Source organism: Calliphora vicina, chromosome 3, assembly GCF_958450345.1.
Source record: "Calliphora vicina chromosome 3, idCalVici1.1, whole genome shotgun sequence".
NCBI lineage: Eukaryota > Metazoa > Arthropoda > Insecta > Diptera > Calliphoridae > Calliphora > Calliphora vicina.
Genome location: NC_088782.1, coordinates 75110527 through 75129738, shown reverse-complemented (window position 1 = coordinate 75129738; position 19212 = coordinate 75110527). Strand labels below are relative to the sequence as shown.

Below are 19212 nucleotides of genomic sequence, written 5' to 3'. Positions count from 1 at the left end.
TTATTTGGCGAATATTACATGAATGTATTAAAATAGAAATTTTAAAATCTTTCGACTGAATTAGAAATAAAAAAAAAAAAAAAATAACTTGATTTTAATATGTACTAATAGTGGTTAAAATGCATTTTATTGTTTATTGCATTTAACTGTGAATGATTCAACTGGAAAGTAATGTAGCCCAATTGCATTTTTGAGTCCGCATGTTTTTTTTTTAATTTTTCTCCTTATAACATACTTGTTTGGTTGCTGTATAAGTTACGATTCAACTTACCACCTGAATGTTTGTATGTATGTATGTTTTTGCAACTTACGTGTCTGTATTGAATAAAAATAAAATGAAAAATATTACATTACGTTCAACATTAGATTTGGTTTTCCGCGTTATTTAAAGTGGTATTTTTTTGTTTACATTCGTTTACTACTGTTGTTGTTGCAAGGCATGTTGCACGTAAAAACTACCTTGTACCAAGTCCCAAATAATGCATTGAAACCAGTTTGTTTGCTTGTTGGTTCTCCAAAAAGACTGCACACTTGCCTTGCTAACACGGTTACAGCGACAAAACCTCATTTACTATTTGCTTCGATTATGTTTTTTTTTTGGTCGGTTGTATTTGTTGGTCTTTTCATATGCCACAGTTCGCAATATAAAGTTTTCTTTTTTTTTTACGTTATTTACTTCATTCAATTTTTAAGCACACATTTAAAAGCAATTCAAATTAACACGATATACTTCGTACTCCCTACACACGTTTTACGTCTGCAACGGGGAAAATTATTTATTAACGAATTTAAAGTTAATCAATTTCAGCAGAAAAACTCAACAGAACATTTTTCTAACAATTTACAATGTTTTAATGCGCGGCTAGAAAAAGACAATCAGCACAATGTAGTTGACCAACATCGACCCAACGTACTGTTACGATATAGTCACAATTTTGAAATGGTAAAGGCCTACAACAATCTTACCACGATTTAGACATATCCGACTACCTCGATTTTTGACTTATACCTGGATTACTAAGTCATTAATATAATGCTATAGAAATTCAGACAGGCAATGGGACAATATCGGGGAAAATATTTTTTAGTCCATATTTGAACTAAAAAAAATTTCCCCGAAACCAGTTAGTTGGCTTTCGTTTCCAAAAATACTCTCTTTTGAAAAGGTTTGAATATAAATTTTTCTAACAACTTTTATGAGGATCGGTCCATAATTGACCCTACCCCCCAATTTAACCCCTATAACAGAATAATATTCGGCACAGTCGAATATAACACTTTAACTTGTTTATTAACTAAAGTTATACTGATTTAGGTGTGAAAACATTTTCAGTAATAATTTTCAAGTAAAAAAATTTTAATTTTAGTAATAATTTTGTCATTGTAATAATGAATTTCAGAATACGATTGTTAATATATTTAGGTATAATTTCTGGAAGAGTCGTAATTTTGTTTTATTTCGTTATAGCGGTAAACAATATTTGGGAAGAGTCATAATTTCTGCATATTCTCTATTCTAACGGGTATAAATTTAAATAGTTTGCGGTTAAGGTTTGTCTTCTAGACAATGTTTAATCGAGGCTATGGTGTAAATACCATCAGTTTCGTGTCATACTGTGCTAATATTAAGTTATTTGTTGTTGCTTCCAGTTTAAGTATTATGTTTTTGTTTTGTTTGTTTCTCTTAAGTTTAATTCGTAATTTTGCTTCGTTTTTAAAATATTGTGCAATATTTCATTATTACCTCAATTCCAGGTTTTGGCTGCTATTTGCTTCTTTGTTTCAAACTCAAATGATAAGATTTGTTTGTTCTCATATAAACAAATGCAAATTTATGTGTACAAATAAATTAAAAAAAAATGTATCTAATTATACTACATATTTATGTATGCTTGTATACATATATATTTCTTTTTGCAATATGGTTAGACATTTATTTATTTAGACACTTATTTTAATTTGTTTATGTATATTTGTATATTTGCAATTTTTTTTTTGTTCATATTAAACAAATGATTTACATTTTTCTATTGCAGTGTTTTAGTTTTTCCTCCTGTTAATAATTTTCGACGATTTCTTATTCATCAAACATGTGAGAATTTTCGAAATAAATACGATCTCTTTACATTCTCAGTGGGGCAGGGACCATTTAGACGCACAGTAATTTGTTTTAAAAATCAACTTTTGGATCCACACAAATACACCGATACTGCTGCTGCGGCCAATTTTGAAACGTATGTTCGCAAGAATTTTAATCTAATGTGCATGCAGCACATAAATAATCACGTAATTTTTATAATTTGTTTTGTTTAAAAAATCTTTACAGACGTCATAAACATACGACGCCAACGCCGGTGAAAAGTTGGCGCAGCGACAATCGTCGAATTGAACCATTAAATTATTCGAATAATTTTACTGGAACAACGATAAATAAACGCGATAGAAAAATGGGCGTTGAAAGGAATATCATTGATACCAATAAAAGTAAGTAAAATATAAATATTTAATATGTATTACATACATATATTATTACTAACATTAGGTTGAAACATACATATGTAGCTGAGTTGTCAGAATTGCCAGATTCATGAAAATTAAATGATTTATTTAATGATTTAGCAAAGTTGCTTTATTTTCATTAAGTTCAGTAAAACATTCGTTGTAAAAGAAATAAAAAAAGACTCAATAAAACTTTTTACTTACTTGTTTAATCATCCAATTCTATAATTTTTAAATTTGTAATAACAAAAACACATTTTACGAGTATATGTGTGTATATGAGCATTCCCAGCAAATACTAATTCAAGAGTTTGAAGAATTTATAATTACCCATTAAGGAAAAACATGTTTAAAATTTGTATTTTTGAACGATTTGTGAAGTTTAACACCCTACCATAAATTAGCAAAGATTTTATTATCTTCCCATAAGAATTACACAGGGCAGAATGCTCAAGATCTTTCTAAATCTTTAAAAGATGTTCCTATCTCATTTTTTTAAAATTTTTTGTAAAATATACCAGAAAAGATTTAAAATTTTTTTATTTTATTTTTATATTTTTTTGTAAAATATTGCTCACAATCGGTATAAAAGGTATATCTAATGGATTTAACGGTTATATGTAATAATTTGCCCAAAAAGCATAGAATACATTTTTGGAACTATGTTTTTTTTTCAAAATGTTACCTCTGAAATTAAGTCAACTTTGAAGGGCTATATCTTCTGAACCAAAAATCCGATTGTAATAATAGTAGCATATCTGAAATCGTTAGCATATCTGAAATCGACAATTTCCTGTTAAATAGGTTTATTAAATATTTTTTAGGGACACGTGAAATTTTGGATTTTTGCAACCTCACTTGTTCTACGGGCGTCACTGTGCGTCGCACAGAGGGTTGAAATGTACCAAAAGTGGCGATTAATTCAAAAGCTGAACTTTATCTGTTTCAGTCATGTTTGGTATTGGGTTAAAGTGCATTAAATAATACATCACAAACTGCTAAAATTACAGTTGTGAGTAACTTACTTTATTGGCAGTGAGCGGTCAAAGTCAAATAATTTTTACAAATTTTGCGTGCTGTGGTTAAAATTGAAAATTGTGATATTTCGAGAGCTTATATTTTTTGTTAAATCTGTTAAAAGTAGAAATATTAAAATGGAACCATCAACTTCAGGTATTTGAGAACACAAATAAATAATTTTTGTTTAGATAAATGTTTTGAAAATATTTTTTAAAGTTCTCCATTATTGGGGTTTTTTCGATATATATATTGAGTTTAAAAAAAAATCAGGGCGAGATCGGGTAAATTCCATTAAATGCTCTTAAAATATGAACTTTCAGCTTCTACCTATATACAGAAAAAAAATCGTGCGGGTTTATTGAGGTTTTTTACTTATTTAAGTTATAGTGAAAGAACTCCTCTTGCTAAAAAACATATTCTGATACAAAATAGGTTAAAACATTTTTTTCTTACATTTTTTTTAAATTGTGTTTTTATGTATTTATGATTGTTCATTACACAAATTTCACAGAAAAAAGTTTCAACATAAATAGTATGATTTGATTTCATTGATTTCAATTCATAAAAATAATTTCTTAAATATTAAGATTTTTTCATATTTTATGTTTTCAAATTAAATCTAGAACACAGAAAAAAGTTTCAACATAAATATTATGATTCGAATTCATTGATTTCAATTCATAACATTTATAAATAATTTCTTAAATAGTATGATTTTTTTAATATTTTATGTTTTGAAATAAAATCTAGAAGGCTTGAAAAATATAATTTCAATTTCATTTTTATTTTTATGTTGTTCAAAAATGTTTGAAATTTTTCATGGAAAATTTTTAGTTTTTTTATGATTTTCAGCTACAAAATGATATAAAAAGCGCGAAAATGATTAAATTGATTTAAGAGGATGAAATTCTTTTATATTTATGAATGTTTTATTATGTTTAAAATATTGGCCAATATATGGTTATTATGCATATACTCTTGCACTAATTCATTATATAATACAATTATAATGCAATTTATTAAAAAAATTAAGTAAAAAAAGCAAAAATTTCCGTCATGTAAAATTTTATAATATTTATGAACATGTTCTTATTTTGAATGAAAAAAGTTTGTGAAAAAAAAGTCAAGTTCGATTAATAATATTTATTACAAAATTCATTCCAATTATGAATTTCTTTTTTCTGTGAAGACATGAAAAATATAATTTCATTTTCATTAACATATATTTTTTTGTTTTTGAAAAATGTTTAAAATTTTCCTTGGAAAATATTTTATTTATTTTTATGATTTTCAGCCACAAAATGAGCAAATATGCGCGAAATTGATTAATATTTTTTAAGGGGATGATATGCTTAATGTTTATGGATATTTTATTATGTTCAATGATATTTTTTAAGTTTCAGATATTGTTGATTCATCTTAAAATATTGGCTAATATATGGCTACTAAGCAAATATTTTTACATTAATTCATTAGATAATCCATCTATAATGCTATTTATTATCAAATATTATTAAATTTATGAAAAAAATGCAAAAATTTCCGTCATGAACAATTTTATAATATTTATGAACATGTTCTTAAACTGAATGAAAAAAGTTTGGGAAAAAAAAGTCAAGTTCGATTAATAATATTTATTACAAAATTCATTCCAATTATGAATTTCTTTTTTCTGTGTTATAATATTGTCTTTTGTGGCTTTTTTTTAAAAAAATTTGTACATTTATAAAATTTTGTGAAAAACAAAAATTAGATTTTAAATTAAATTTATGCTAATGTAAATACATATAATAAATCTATGTTTTGAATTTTTTAATAGCATATTAAGTATGCTTTTATTTTCAATTTTATTCATTAATTTATCGCTTTCCATTCCAAAGTTATAGCATAAATTGTGAGCTATGGTCTTTTTTTCCAAAAAACAATAATGCATTTAACGGGTTAAAAAAATTTTTTTTTAAATTTTTTTTTTTTCTAAAGTGCTGTGTTTTTATGGATTTATGATTATTCAGTACTAAAAAATTATAATATTCACTTTTATGACTTTTTTGAAAAAATTTGTAAATTTATACAATTTTGTATAAAACAAAAATTGGATTTTATATTAAATTTATACTAATATAAATACATACAATAAATTTATATTTTGAATTTTTTAATAGCACATTAAGTATGCTTTAATTTCCAATTTTATTCAATAATTTATCGCTTTCCATTCCAAAGTTACAGCATAAATTGTGAAAAAGGTCTTTTTTTCCAAAAAACAATAATGCGCTTAAAGGGTTAAAATTTTTTTTTTAACCTTTTTTTTCTAAAATGCTGTGTTTTTATGTGCTTATAATAACTCATCAATAAAAAATATAATATTTTAAAACTACGGCTTCTATGAATTAATCGCCACTTTGGGTACCATTCAACCCACTGTGCGTCGATTGTTCGAAATCTATATTTTATTATCGTTACCGAAATAACTGCAATTACCTTACCGATATACTCGTAAATATCTTTATATATCTTAAATACCATTACTTATAGAGAATTATACATAGAGACGACACTCAGATTTGCGCGAAATTATCGTTTGTTACAAAATCCATATTTTACAAGAGAGCGTTATTATTAAATTTCTTTGCTTTGGCTGGTATCATCAATACCAAATTTTAAATGTGATACAATTGCCCAATTCACAATTGGTGTCGTAGCGTTGTATCGTTGTATGTCGTAATTTTTTTTATTAATGTTTTGTTTTTGTTTCGAAAAATTTGTTTGAAAAATATTTATGGCATACAACGCGACAACACCACCACATCAATTGTGAATTGGGCAAATAACTGATTTAGTAAATTAAATTTCACATACGATAAAATTAACTTAAGTAGTAAAATTTCCATAAATATAGCGATATAGGTATAATATTTTACTATGTAAAAATGTAACATACAATAATTTCGCGCAAAGGTGTCGATATGTCCGATACAACAACAAAATGTATTGACTAACATGTATTTTGTTGTTGCAAGAGTTAGGTTTTTGACAATTACGTCTTGTCTCTATGTTACCCTATGCCTTTACCGATATTCAATAAATAATTTAAATTATAAAAATTAAATTTTTGATTTCAATAATTGATTTTATGAAATTTGCAAAATTGAAATATAAAAAATCCAGCTGTCAACTTATTTATATTTTTTTTGTAAAATTGATTAATATAATTTAGGGTGAAATTACCGTTACCTCTACCTTTTAACTGTAACTAATATTTTTCGATTTAAAATCTCCTGAGACATATTATCTTATTATTATAGTTCTTCAATATTAATACTGATGTAAACTTTACTGGACAAAAATTGTTCAATACAAAATATCAAGTTCTCTATCAATGCTCTCTCGTTACAAGTGTTTAAAAGTAAACGAACGGAATCCCGTAACATCCAGTAATAATAAATATTACAAATTATTAAAAAATTTCAAGTACGCGAACACAATTTAACAAATGAAAAAGAAATATCCAAACCACAAAAGAAACAATCAAAAAATAATAAAAGCTACAAAAACATAATTTTAAATAATGAAAGAGTAAAACAAAATACAAAAACAACAAGCAACTCAGAAAAAAAAATAAAATCAACAACAAAACTCACAAAGAACATACAATATCCACTAGAAAATATAAATAACACCACTATTGAAATTTATACCGAAACAGAAATCATGCGACACCGAAAACAACATCACAAACAATTGACCCTCTGTATCCAGGAGCAGATCTATCTCATTATTGTGACATAAAAACCCAAAGAGGAAAAACATTAGGCGAGTTACTTACTCATCACTTAACATCCACCGGCGATCTTCTTCAACAAACTCTTACGTGTCATTGAACAGAAAATCTGCACATTACAAATATATATAAAGACCAGGGACCGTAACGGTTATAAGTGATATCAAAAAAGTTATTTTATAACAGTTATTTTGTGACTTTAAAAATAAAAATCCATCTAAAACAGTTATTTTTTTCCGTCATAAAAAAAACTCATTTGAAAACTTTTATTTATTCCGTCATAAAATAAAAGTCATTTGAAGAGTTTTATTTTTCCCGTCAGAATCATTGAGATCATTTTTGTAATATCACCACATATTCTGAAAGAGCACGTCAATACGAATCTATTGGTATATAACATTATATTTCTGAATATCCGTTACTTGCGGTCCCTGATAAAGACTTAAGACTTAAAGACTTGTAACTTTACTTAGAATCTCAAAATATAATAACTTATGCATCCATCGTTTTCTCAGAAGAGCAATTCTAATTTTAAAACTTAACTGTTAATAGTACAATATAATTTAAAGAGTCTAATCTGCGAAAGACTTATTCTTGGGAGCTCTGTTGTGTAATTTTTGGACATTGAGCGATAATAATGAGCTTTTAAATAACAGTCCAAGTTCTGACAATATAAACAAAGAAGCAGCTACAATAGAAAAAATAATTATAACATCTGCAACCAAATCCAAGTCAAGGCCCAAAACATACATACAACTTTCCTTATAAAAGAAAAAATAAATTAGAAAAAAATAGAAACTAAAGGCAAAACCTGGGAAAACTTCTTGTAATTCCATAAATCCATTAACCGATTCCAATATGCTATGGCTTTCCATGGATTTATCAAGAAAATTAAATCTTATGACATCCTCAACAAATGGGAGAAGCTTGTGCCAAGGACTGGTGCTCAATAAGATCTGATAACTCTTTTAATTCGTTGATAATAGACAGAAAAAGACATCTCAATATCGATAGCCCTGTTTTAACACTCTACCTTCAAAATGTAGTTGAAGACAAAATCACTTCTGGGTGTTATTTCAAAGGCGTTCGATCAAATTATTTCACAAAGTTTATGGAAGAACTGCCAAAATAACGAACAGAGGAGTATTTTCATTGTGTCACCAAGATATAAGACAAAAAAACACTCTACAATTTTGGCAGAAGATCTAGAGAAAATATTTGTTAAATGCATTAACATAGTAATACAAGAACTAAAAAGTTTTGTAAAACAAATATTGTATAAAAATTTAGTTTTATAAACTTTTTATAAATTTAAAAATTTATTATAAATAATTTTAATAATTTTGGTGAGATGATGTTGTTGGCAATTGTGTTGCGGATGCAGAGACGATAAAAGTGAATATAAAAATAATAACTTCTATGCTACTTCTCTTATAAACAGCATACTACTGCAAACACTTATAAATTAAAGCAGTGCATCCAGGCTTTGATAACAGTGTCAAAATGCTGTAATACGAGTACAAACTGGGCTTAACTGGTTCAATTTGATGAAATTATATACTTTAAGCAGTTTACTGGCACTAATAACTACTTTTTCACTGCTGTTATGACATAATGTGTGGTTTATTTTCGAGTCATTCTGAATATTTAAAAAGTTACATGTATCAAATTATTCCCTCTTTAGTATCAAATATCTGTGCTGACTGGGATGATACCACCTATACATACTTGTAGAATTGCATGCATATAATGTATATGGGGTTTATTTGTTGTCGTTTTTATTTATTTATTTATGTTCGTATGCGTGTCTATCGCTTTGAAATCATACAAAAATTTGTTGCTAATAAATATATATGTACATTTAGTATGTATGAATGTATATAAATATCGTGCAATATGTGAACCATATTTTTATTATGGGTAAAAAGTATGTGCATAAAATATAACTTCACTTCAATATTCCAACATCTTTATTATATTTTATTTTAAAACAATATGTAACTGAATATCGGATTGCATGAGAGCAGTTGTGGTAATTAGAGCCTAGAGTTTGTTAAAAATCTACTACATACAACGAAATGTGGTTTTGAAGAAGAAAAGTAAAATGATAAATAATACAAAAGGTGAATATGATGATAAAAACCTACTTAACTACACCCACATTTTTTTACGACTACATATACATATATTAATAAAATATGTAATGCAAATTAGGTCAGTATAACAAAAATATACAATTTCATTAAATAATTTTAAATTAAGAAAATAGTTTGAGTTATTTTTTAATTCTGTTTTATTTGGATCTTAGTGCGGGGTTTTGACATGAAGATCAAATGCCAATTAACAATCAGATTAGTTAATCTTAAAATAAATGTAACCTTAATACACTTTGATTATTTGTGTTCTAGTATAAACGTATTATTGTCATATACAACGTCAATAAATGTCACATTTTGTTATCAAAACAGTGAATAATTTATGAATAAGACAAAGAAAACTGTAGCCGAAAATAAATTGGAAAAATTCCGAAAAATCAAATTACATAAAACAAAAAATCTATTCAACTAATATATTTTCAAGTATAATATTTTTTTTATGTTTTCCTATACAAATATTTTTTAATCAGCTGTTTGTACTTTCGGATTTTTAGCAAAGATTAATAAACTTCTTACCCCCATTTTCTCAATCTCCGGTTATCGTTTTTCGTAACGATATACAGTGCACTCGTGATAATATGAACTAATTAAAACCAGGACAGTTCACTTTTGCAAGATTGTTCATATTTGCGAATGTCATCTAATTTCCATCAACAGCTAGGGAAGTTCAAAAATTATTAAGCAGTTGAATTAGAGTTTAGCCACTATCCTGTTGATTTAGATTTCAACTCTGTGTAGATAGATAAAATACGTTAAAAAACAAAAGCTTTTTTAAAATATGAACAGCTTAGTTCACTAAGTTCATATTTTATAGTACCCTATATAAGTAAAAAGTGTTTATATTTTGGGGTGTTCATATTATCGCGAGTGCACTGTACTTCCAATTAATATAATTTTGGTATGAGAACTGTCAGTATATCGTCACGATAAAAAATAACCAGATATGGGGGTTAAAAATGGGGTTTTAAACAAAACAGTGTGTAAACAAACACACAACAATATCAACAACAACTCGTATTAGTTGACTAAAGTAATAGTTTATACATAGCTTTTCTTTCCTTGCCTAAGTGAAAAAAACATTCTGTGTCTCCTTAGTCTGGACGAGCGTCGTGGAGCTGCTGCTGGGTCAGTAGTTGTAGTGTTTGCTTCATTACGGATGGGGGTTGAAAAACCTGCTGCCGGGAGTACCACGTGTTCGGATTCTTGTGGCTCCATTTCAGCATCCACCAAATTTGCTATATTGGGATACTTGTAGTGAATTCGAAGTTCATGAAATGGTCATTATGGTCATCATTTGTTGATTGAGAGCTTGATGGTCCATCACCCTTCTTTTTGCATTATGTTAGACCATGCGACTAGAATTTGATAAACATGTCTTCTAAAGGGTTTTTTTTCCTATATTCTATTTCATAATGCAGTTCGCCCAAGTGGGTTCTATCAACACCCGGTAGCCATTTCTCCATTCTTGTGTTGTCGGTTCAGATCAAATGTTCGGAAATTTGGGTTGAAATCGATGTATTGCTTTTCATTAATTTAGCTGGTAGCGCTATCTGGTTTCACTGTGAGTGGAGTAGTCGACCTAAAACAGTATTCATGTTGTGGCATGCAATGCATTTCGGTATTGTATAAAAACTGATTTTAATTGCTTTCAATAGTAGATTTTGTGGAGCCCATAGATTTAAGGGAATTTTTATATGTATATACCTAATTCGGTCTATAATTAGTCATAGCTCCCATATAAAGCACGTTTCCGATAATCACTTTAACGATCATGAATATCTTAAAAATGCTGGTATCCACACATTCAACAGAAATGACATTCATATAGATATAAATCACAAGAATTAGATTATCAAAACCCGAAAACCGGTCAACCGGGTTTTTCATCTTTGTTGTTGTTTTAGCAGCATGAACAGTTTTACATTAATCAATCTGGATGTTCTGGTGGTTCTGCATGTTGTTCAAGTTCAAGAAATTGAGCTACTTCAACAGGATGAGTCCATAAATCCATTGGACTGAGTGAAGTAGGGTTGGCTTGACCACATGCTGGGCATAAGTTAAGGACGGCACGGTCTATGCGGGACCAAAAGGCATTAAGCCTGTTGCTCCATCCTGATCTAAGTTGTGCCAGAACGACTCTTGTTCCACGCGGCAGAATTTTCTCGGCGTCTGCTATCGGTGGTGGGTGACCTCCAAGTACGACATTCATACGGTATCCTGCTACCGCGGAATTGATGACGTCTCTGTGAATGTCGTTCAAAGCTGTCATATACGAGCGGCGATCAAATGGATCCTGCACATACCTGAAGGTGGTGTTCGGAGGTTATTTGAAGGCAGCCTGTGACGGTCCTTAAGGCTGCGTTTTGACAGCTTTGAATATTTCTCCACTGGGTATCACTCAACGAAGGCGACCACACTGGAGCAGCATAGTTAACCACTGACCGACCAATCGTCTTGTAGGTAGCAAGCAAGGTTTCTTTGTCCATACCCCAAGTACTGCCGTCGAGTGATGCGTGATTGCAGTGACGTGTGCTGAGGAGGTACAAAGGCTATCAAAAGTGACACCCAAGATTTTCGGGTGGTTCACTGTCGGAATTTGTACGCCGTCGCCCATGATGCCTAAGTTCAATTTTACCTCTTTCGTCCAGGTGGTGAAGGGCGTTGTCGATGACTTCGTTGGTGATAACTGCAGGTTACGTGCAGTGATGAAATTGTGGATTTCATTGAGATAACCATTTACCATACCGCAAAGCTCATCAACGTTGTGACCTGTTGCCAATATAGTGCAGTCGTCCGCATACGAGATTATCTCTACGCCCCACAGAGGGATGGCTTCATACAAAAATTATAAGGAGTGGAGCGCTGAAATTTGGTACCGATAATTATATAGACCAAACTAAGAAAAAAATTAAATTTTATCAAAATCGACCACGCCCAACGCCCACTGCCCATACAATCCAAATAGATTTTTTCGCATACAATTTTTTCTATCCAAGTAAAAGTGTAGAAATTTGGTACATATATTTTCTGAAACAAAAGAAGAACGTATGCTAAGTTTTATTAAAATCGGCCATGCCCACCGCATACCGCCCATGCAATCTAAATGCAATACATTTTTGTGCAAAATTTATAAGCAGTGGTCGTAGAGCATTGAAATTTGGCACCGAGAATTATATGGACTAAATTAAGAAAAAAATTAAATTTTATCAAAATCGACCACGCCCAACGCCCACTGCCCAAATTGATTTTTTCGCATAAAATTGTTTATATCCAAGCAAAAGTCTAGAAATTTGGTACATACGTTTATTGATACAAAAAAGGAACGCATGCCGAGTTTCAATTAAATCGGTCACGACCACCGCCCACGAAACCCATACATAGATAAGAATTTTTTTGATATTTCGTTTATTATTCGACAAAAAATGTGAAGTTTTCATCCTGTTCCGAAAACTATTTTTTCTTATAATCGAAGCAAGACAATCCCACCTTTCATTTTATTATAAAAACAGCTTGGGGGAAAGTGGGGCAACATTTTTTTTCTCCATGGAAAATCAAAAATAAAATAATTTTTAGAGGCTTATAAATATGGCCATATCTTCATAACGGTTTATGATATCCCCATAATTTTTTTTTGTATTTATGGAGAAATGCTATATTTTTCGAATATGTTAAAGTTAAATGGTATTATTAGGAAAATTATACATAAATGAACCACTGAATTGCTTGAAAATATAAGTAAATTTTTGCTTAACACCCTTGCATGGACTTTACTTCAATTTAAAAAAAATAAAAAATTCAGTGTACATTTCATCTTTAAACATTTATCTACAAAACTGCATCATTTGATTTTTGAAATTAAGTGTTTGAAAAATTTACTTTTTGACACCAAAATCCCTCTGTGCGGCCTGTGGGGGCACTGGAAGTTTAGAGAGGTAGAAGTTAAACAGGAGTGGCGATAGGACCCCGCCCTGAGGAACTCCTTGTTTAACTCTACGGGGTTTTGAGCATTTGTCTCTAAACTCCACGAACGACTGCCTGCCACTCAGATAGTTCACTATCCATCTCTTCGTGTTGTTGGGCATTGTGGACTGCAGGATGTCCTGGAAGAGTGTGACGTGACTGACAGTGTCGAAGGCTTTCGACAGGTCAAGTGCCATTAGGATAGTCCGTTCACAAGGCCTCTGCTGGTTTAAGCCTTGTGAGATATGAGTGACTATGGCGGATAATGCTGTGGTGGTACTGTGCATTTTACGGAATCCATGCTGGTGACGAGCTGCTGGTAGTTGACAGGTCAGCTGGGGGAGGAGAAGAGCTTCGAGTGTCTTCGCTACAGGTGACAGGAGGGAAATCGGCCTGTACGATTGACCCTCACTCGCGATTTCCCAGGTTTTAGCAATGGGATCACTCGACCCATTTTCCAGACATCGGGTATAGTTAAGCTCCTCACTGACAGGTTAAAAACCATTGTCAGGTACTCGACTCGCCGCTCGCCTAGGTGTTTTAGCATCAGCATGGATATCCCATCAGGTCCTATTGTCTTTGAAGGCTTAGCTGTGTTGATGGCTTCTGCAACTTCAGTTGCCGTGTAAAGCTGTGGTGTGTCCGAGACTGGAAGATCGTGTAGTTTGCGGACAATACTTCTTTTCGCCTTGTCTCTCTCGGAGTGCTCAAAGAATTGTCGGCAAAAAGCGCGCGCGCACCGTTTAGGGTCGGATATGGTGGTATCTGCAAACTTAATCGCGACCCTATCATCCTTCTTAGTCGGATTGGAGGGAGACCGAACTGTGGACCACAACTTGCCAACTCCAGAACTTAAGTTGCAGTTCTTCAAATGATCCAACCATTTGTTTCGTTTGTCCTCATTTACCAACCTGCTGATATCGCGGTTCAGCTGGGCGATCCTAGGGTCGTCACGGTTGGTACTTCGGATGTCATCACGCTCATCTGCGAGTCCCGCTGCTTCTGCTGGGAAGTGCGGTCGCACTACGGATATTCTTCCAGCTGGAATGTAGCGAGCGGCTGCTCGGTGACGGTTTCGCGAAACTTCCTCTCTGCTTTGTGTACGTTGGAGGGAATCGGTAAACCATTGAAGATGCTGTCGGTAAATTCTCTGAAGCCGTGCCAGTCTGCTTTCTTTTGGTTGATGTAAGTTGGTGTTCAGAGACGATGAAATCGTTGGGTCTATCCAGACAAACGATTATGGGTAAATGGTCTGATCTTAGAGAAATAACTGCACGCCAGGTTGTGCAGTTAATCAGACCAGGACTCGCTATGGTGATGTCTGGCAAACTTGCTCAATTACCCATAACCCGTGTGGGGACATCATTTAGTGTGCAGAAGGTGGATTCGTCAATCTGTTCCGCCAGCGACGCTCCTCTCTGGTCTTCCCCAAGACTTGAGTGCCAGAGCTGACGGTGAGCGTTAAAATCCCCTAGGACCAGACGAGTATCACCATCTAGTAAGGTCCTAATGTCGGGATGGTAGCCTGTTGGACAACTGGCTACTGGCGGAATGTAGACATTATAGAGTTCCAACTCCGTATCTCCCGATCTGACCGCAATACCCTGAACTTCAAGATATTGGTTTCTAGAATTCAGATCGAGAGAAAGAGCTATATACTGCACGGTGTTGTGTATAATAAATGCGATGCCTCCACCGTTCCCTCTGGTGCGGTCTTTTCGGAGAAGGTTGTATCCGTTGCAACTTTGCAGACTGAAATTACTCGTAAGTTTTGTCTCCTGGACCGCAGCGACCACGATGTTGTGTTGGCGCATAAATCGGGTTATCTCAGAAATGTTCCCTTGGAGGCCATTGCAATTGAACTGCAATATGCATGGGGCAACGTAATTCTCCGAGCACTCCCTTTCATGATTAAATCCGGAACAATTCCTAAAGTGACACCAGCCTAAACAAGAGTTGCACCTTAATTGTATTGACATGTGGTGCAGTCGGTTCTGGCAAACCGTGCAGAACCATGGTCCGGGATTTACTTCAACTCCGGCACGGACCAGTAGGATGCGGAGCAGCAATGCCGGAAGGTGCAGCTCCGAGATCAAAAATTGTATAGTTGTTGTTTCTGGGTTGACAGCCCTTGTCCGAAAATCTTCGGCCAGTACGTAGAACCGGCTGTCGTGGGAATGATCATATTTGTAAACTCGATCGGTTTTGGTTTTCTTTATCTTTTCGGTTTTTTGACAAACCGGTTCTTGTAAGACGGTTAACCGGTTTTAATGAAATATATTTTCTAAAGCTCATTTCAACATATTTTTGAACCATTTTTAAAAATTTTAGCAATTGATAATATTTCGTAAAAGATATAAAATAATTGCATAAAAATAGAAGCGGTTGTATCATTCTGGTATCTAAAAATGTTTATGAAATTTTTCATATTCCGAAGTTTGGGAAAAACGTGCATTAGATCCATACAGTTTATGAAAAAATGCATTTCACGTACGGCCATGACTGTGTATTTCCACAATTTTCATTTTCGACTTCAAAAATATGTATATACTCTGACATCTTATATATAGCGTAGTTTATAAAGCGATTCCGTATGTCTTTTTAAGTTATCATTCCAATGCCCAATCGTCCCGTAAATTCCAAACAGAATAATTGTATATTTTCTGTTCTAAATTGTATCTCTTAATTACAAATATTTCTAACACTAGCGTTATGAATTATTTAATTACGCCTCTCCATAAAAGGTATAGGTTTTACTTAAAGTTCATAACGGTAAGGAAATTGGTATCATTTGCCAAAATATGGCCAAAAAATTTGTTTTTCCCGAAAATCGCAAAATTTAAATCGCAGGTACGGAAAAACTGTAGGAGGTATTGACATAATTTTTTTCACATTTTTATCAGGGTTTACAATTGCTATCTGTATACTAAAAAATATAGTTACTGCTAATATAAATTGCTATTACTATACATATATTACTATAAAAATGTTAGTTTGCAATTTCTATTACCCCCATTAACACCAAGTCTGGTTATGTGTTAACAAATAGAGTAATTTCGGGTAATATGGTATAGGCGGGTAATGTGGTATAGCTGCTTTTCTCTAAAACTAGGTATCTAGCTTAAGAGTTTTATGTTCTCAGAAAATTAATATTGGGTGAGTGTACTTAATTTTTGCAGGTCATGGAAATATTCAAAAATTATTTGTTTTCTAAAATCACATGTTTTAAACTTCATTTATTTAACTTTAAAGTCAAATGTGAATATTTTGCTATTGAATAACACATGCAATTTAAGAATTAATGGATCTTTCAAACTGCATTGTTAGTTTTTTTCATTTTCATAAAAATTTTAAAAGTTATTTACAAAATTTATGGACAAATTTTTTAATGTAGGGCACCTTAATGAGCCATTTCATTACAAAATCTAAAAATGTTTGCACACAAAAATAAAGCATGGACATTTTTCTTTTAAACTGTGTCCACAAAAGTAGTGAAAATCGTGGGTCTTGACAAAGTTATGAAAAAAACTCAAAAAAGGCCAACAAACCCGATTTTTGGCAAAAACTAGACTTAAGCCGAAAAAACCACTTCCGAAAAATCTGAAAAAAAAATCTCAAAAATACTCTACCATATAAGCTTTCAAATTATGCTTGAGCAGCCATGAAAATAAGAAAAAAAAACTTTTTTTGGGACACACTAATGTACATTCCTCAAAATTGTTCATATAAATATGGCTGTAAATATTAATAAATATTACTGGAACATGGCATTTATTAAACTATTTTATATTTTATATATTCCTAATAATATGATTTATGTTGCACATGCGTATAATGGGTAAAATATAAAAACAACCCTTATATGACAAAGATAAAATGTTGCATCTATCTCTTGTGTGTAGATGATAAATAAGACCATTTTATATGACAAAGATAAAATGTTGCATGTTGCAATGACCATTTTCATTTCACACCTATGGTTAAGTGAAATATTCTTATAAATCGTGTGTATGTTTATTTTGGGTTTAATTTTATCCGGAGTCAATGTTCTAGCAATTTACTATTACAAGTTAACCTATATTTGATCACATACAAAGTATTTTGACAAAAAATCATAATCTAGAGGTGTTTTAAAAATGGTACAACTCACTAAAGCCGAAACATTTTTTTAGTCATTAAAAAACTTACAGGGGTACAATTACTACATATGGGCAATTCCATATCGTACGTTACCTATAGAGTGTAATAGATTTTGCAAAAATAAGAGTATCTGAAAAATAATTTGGTCTTTATGTTCCATTCAGAGGGTACTATATTTTAAAATAATAAAAAGTTCTTACGAAACATTGTTGTCCAAAATATCGAGCGAAATATGGGTATATCGTACGTGGCATAAAACGGAAGTCATTTTGAGGTACATGTAGAAATATGCGAACATTTTCGAATCGTGAGAGGCGTTATGTTTTCTTTTAATTTCTTACACTAAACGAAATATTTTTCCTTAACAATCCTTCATATTTAAATAAAAACAATCTTTGGATGAATTTATAATAAATAAAATTTAACATCGTACGTGACAGATTTTTATCTTATAATAAAACTAAAAAAATTAATAGAAAATATACATTCGGTTTCAATAAACAATTTGACAATAGCAAAAAACAATCAGAGTCAAATTCATTTCATACTACAAGCTAATTGGGAGCCTAGTTTTTGCCGCAATTTTAGCCTAAAACATTAAAAAATTAAATATAATCAGTTTAAACTATTATTTTTGTCTTTAAAATGTTGTAATATGATCTAAATACTTCCACATAGTAACATTTTATTATTTTCTTCTATTCAAATCATCTTGAAACAACGTTTCAATTGTTTTTGTTTTTTCAGTCGTGGTAGCGATTCTCGTGGAATTGCCCATATGTATATATTTTTTTAATATTTTTACTATTACAAATATTTTCTTATGGTTTTGATTAATTAACATCATTTTGAACATTAATTCAAAAATAAACATTAAATTAATTGTAGTTATTTATTTTTTTCTTTATTTCTTTGTAACAAATTTATATGTATGTATTTGTTTTTGCAATTCGTTATTTCGCATATCAATTAACAACTAAAATTATCAATTTACATAGATATATATTTATGTACAGTGGCTCCAACGCATAATCGGACAAGATTTGTCACATTCCAATATATCTAAAAATAAAATAAAAATTAAAATTTGCGTAACTAAAACTGTAAATTTTTGCGGAAAAACGAAAATAACTCAATTTCTTGAGTTCAGCACATAATCGGACAAAGTATTCTAAAATGTGCCAATATTTAGTTGCATATCCTTTGTTGTCTAGAATGGCCTGTAATCGCTTTATAATCGATTTTACCAAGTTTTGGCACACTTCCGTCTCTTTTGAGTTCCATGCTTCTAGTAAGCACTCTCCTAGCTAATTCCTCCCAAAGATGCTCAATTACATTAAAGTCTGGAATCTGTGCAGACATTTCTAAATGTTTGGGACAATTATGGATCAACCAAAGCTTTGCAACAACTGATGTGGGCTCGGGATCGCTGTCTTGAAAAAAGGCAAAGTTGTTTGGATGTAGAGTGCCGGAGTACGTAATTTGCATTTTATTGAAGGCAAAATGGACAGGTTTGTTTTCCTCACAATTTGGAACCATTTTGAAACAAAATGTAAAGCAATGTGCGAAAAAGTTGATATCGCAAACAACTTTGCCTTTTTTCAAGACAACGATCCCGAGCCCACATTAGATGTTGCAATGCTTTGATTGATCCAT

General features: G+C 31.3%; 1 protein-coding gene across 1 annotated transcript in view; it reads left to right on the top strand.

Annotated features, from left to right (window-relative positions):
* Window positions 1–2098: 2098 nt before the first annotated feature.
* Window positions 2099–19212, top strand: part of LOC135953242 (bromodomain-containing protein DDB_G0280777) — a 53570-nt gene continuing 36456 nt past the window's right edge. Inside the window, exons 1-2 of the mRNA XM_065503032.1 lie at window positions 2099–2234; window positions 2327–2484. Of these exons, the coding sequence (XP_065359104.1) occupies window positions 2448–2484 (37 nt within the window). The 5' untranslated portion in view covers window positions 2099–2234; window positions 2327–2447. The remainder of the gene's footprint in view (window positions 2235–2326; window positions 2485–19212) is intronic.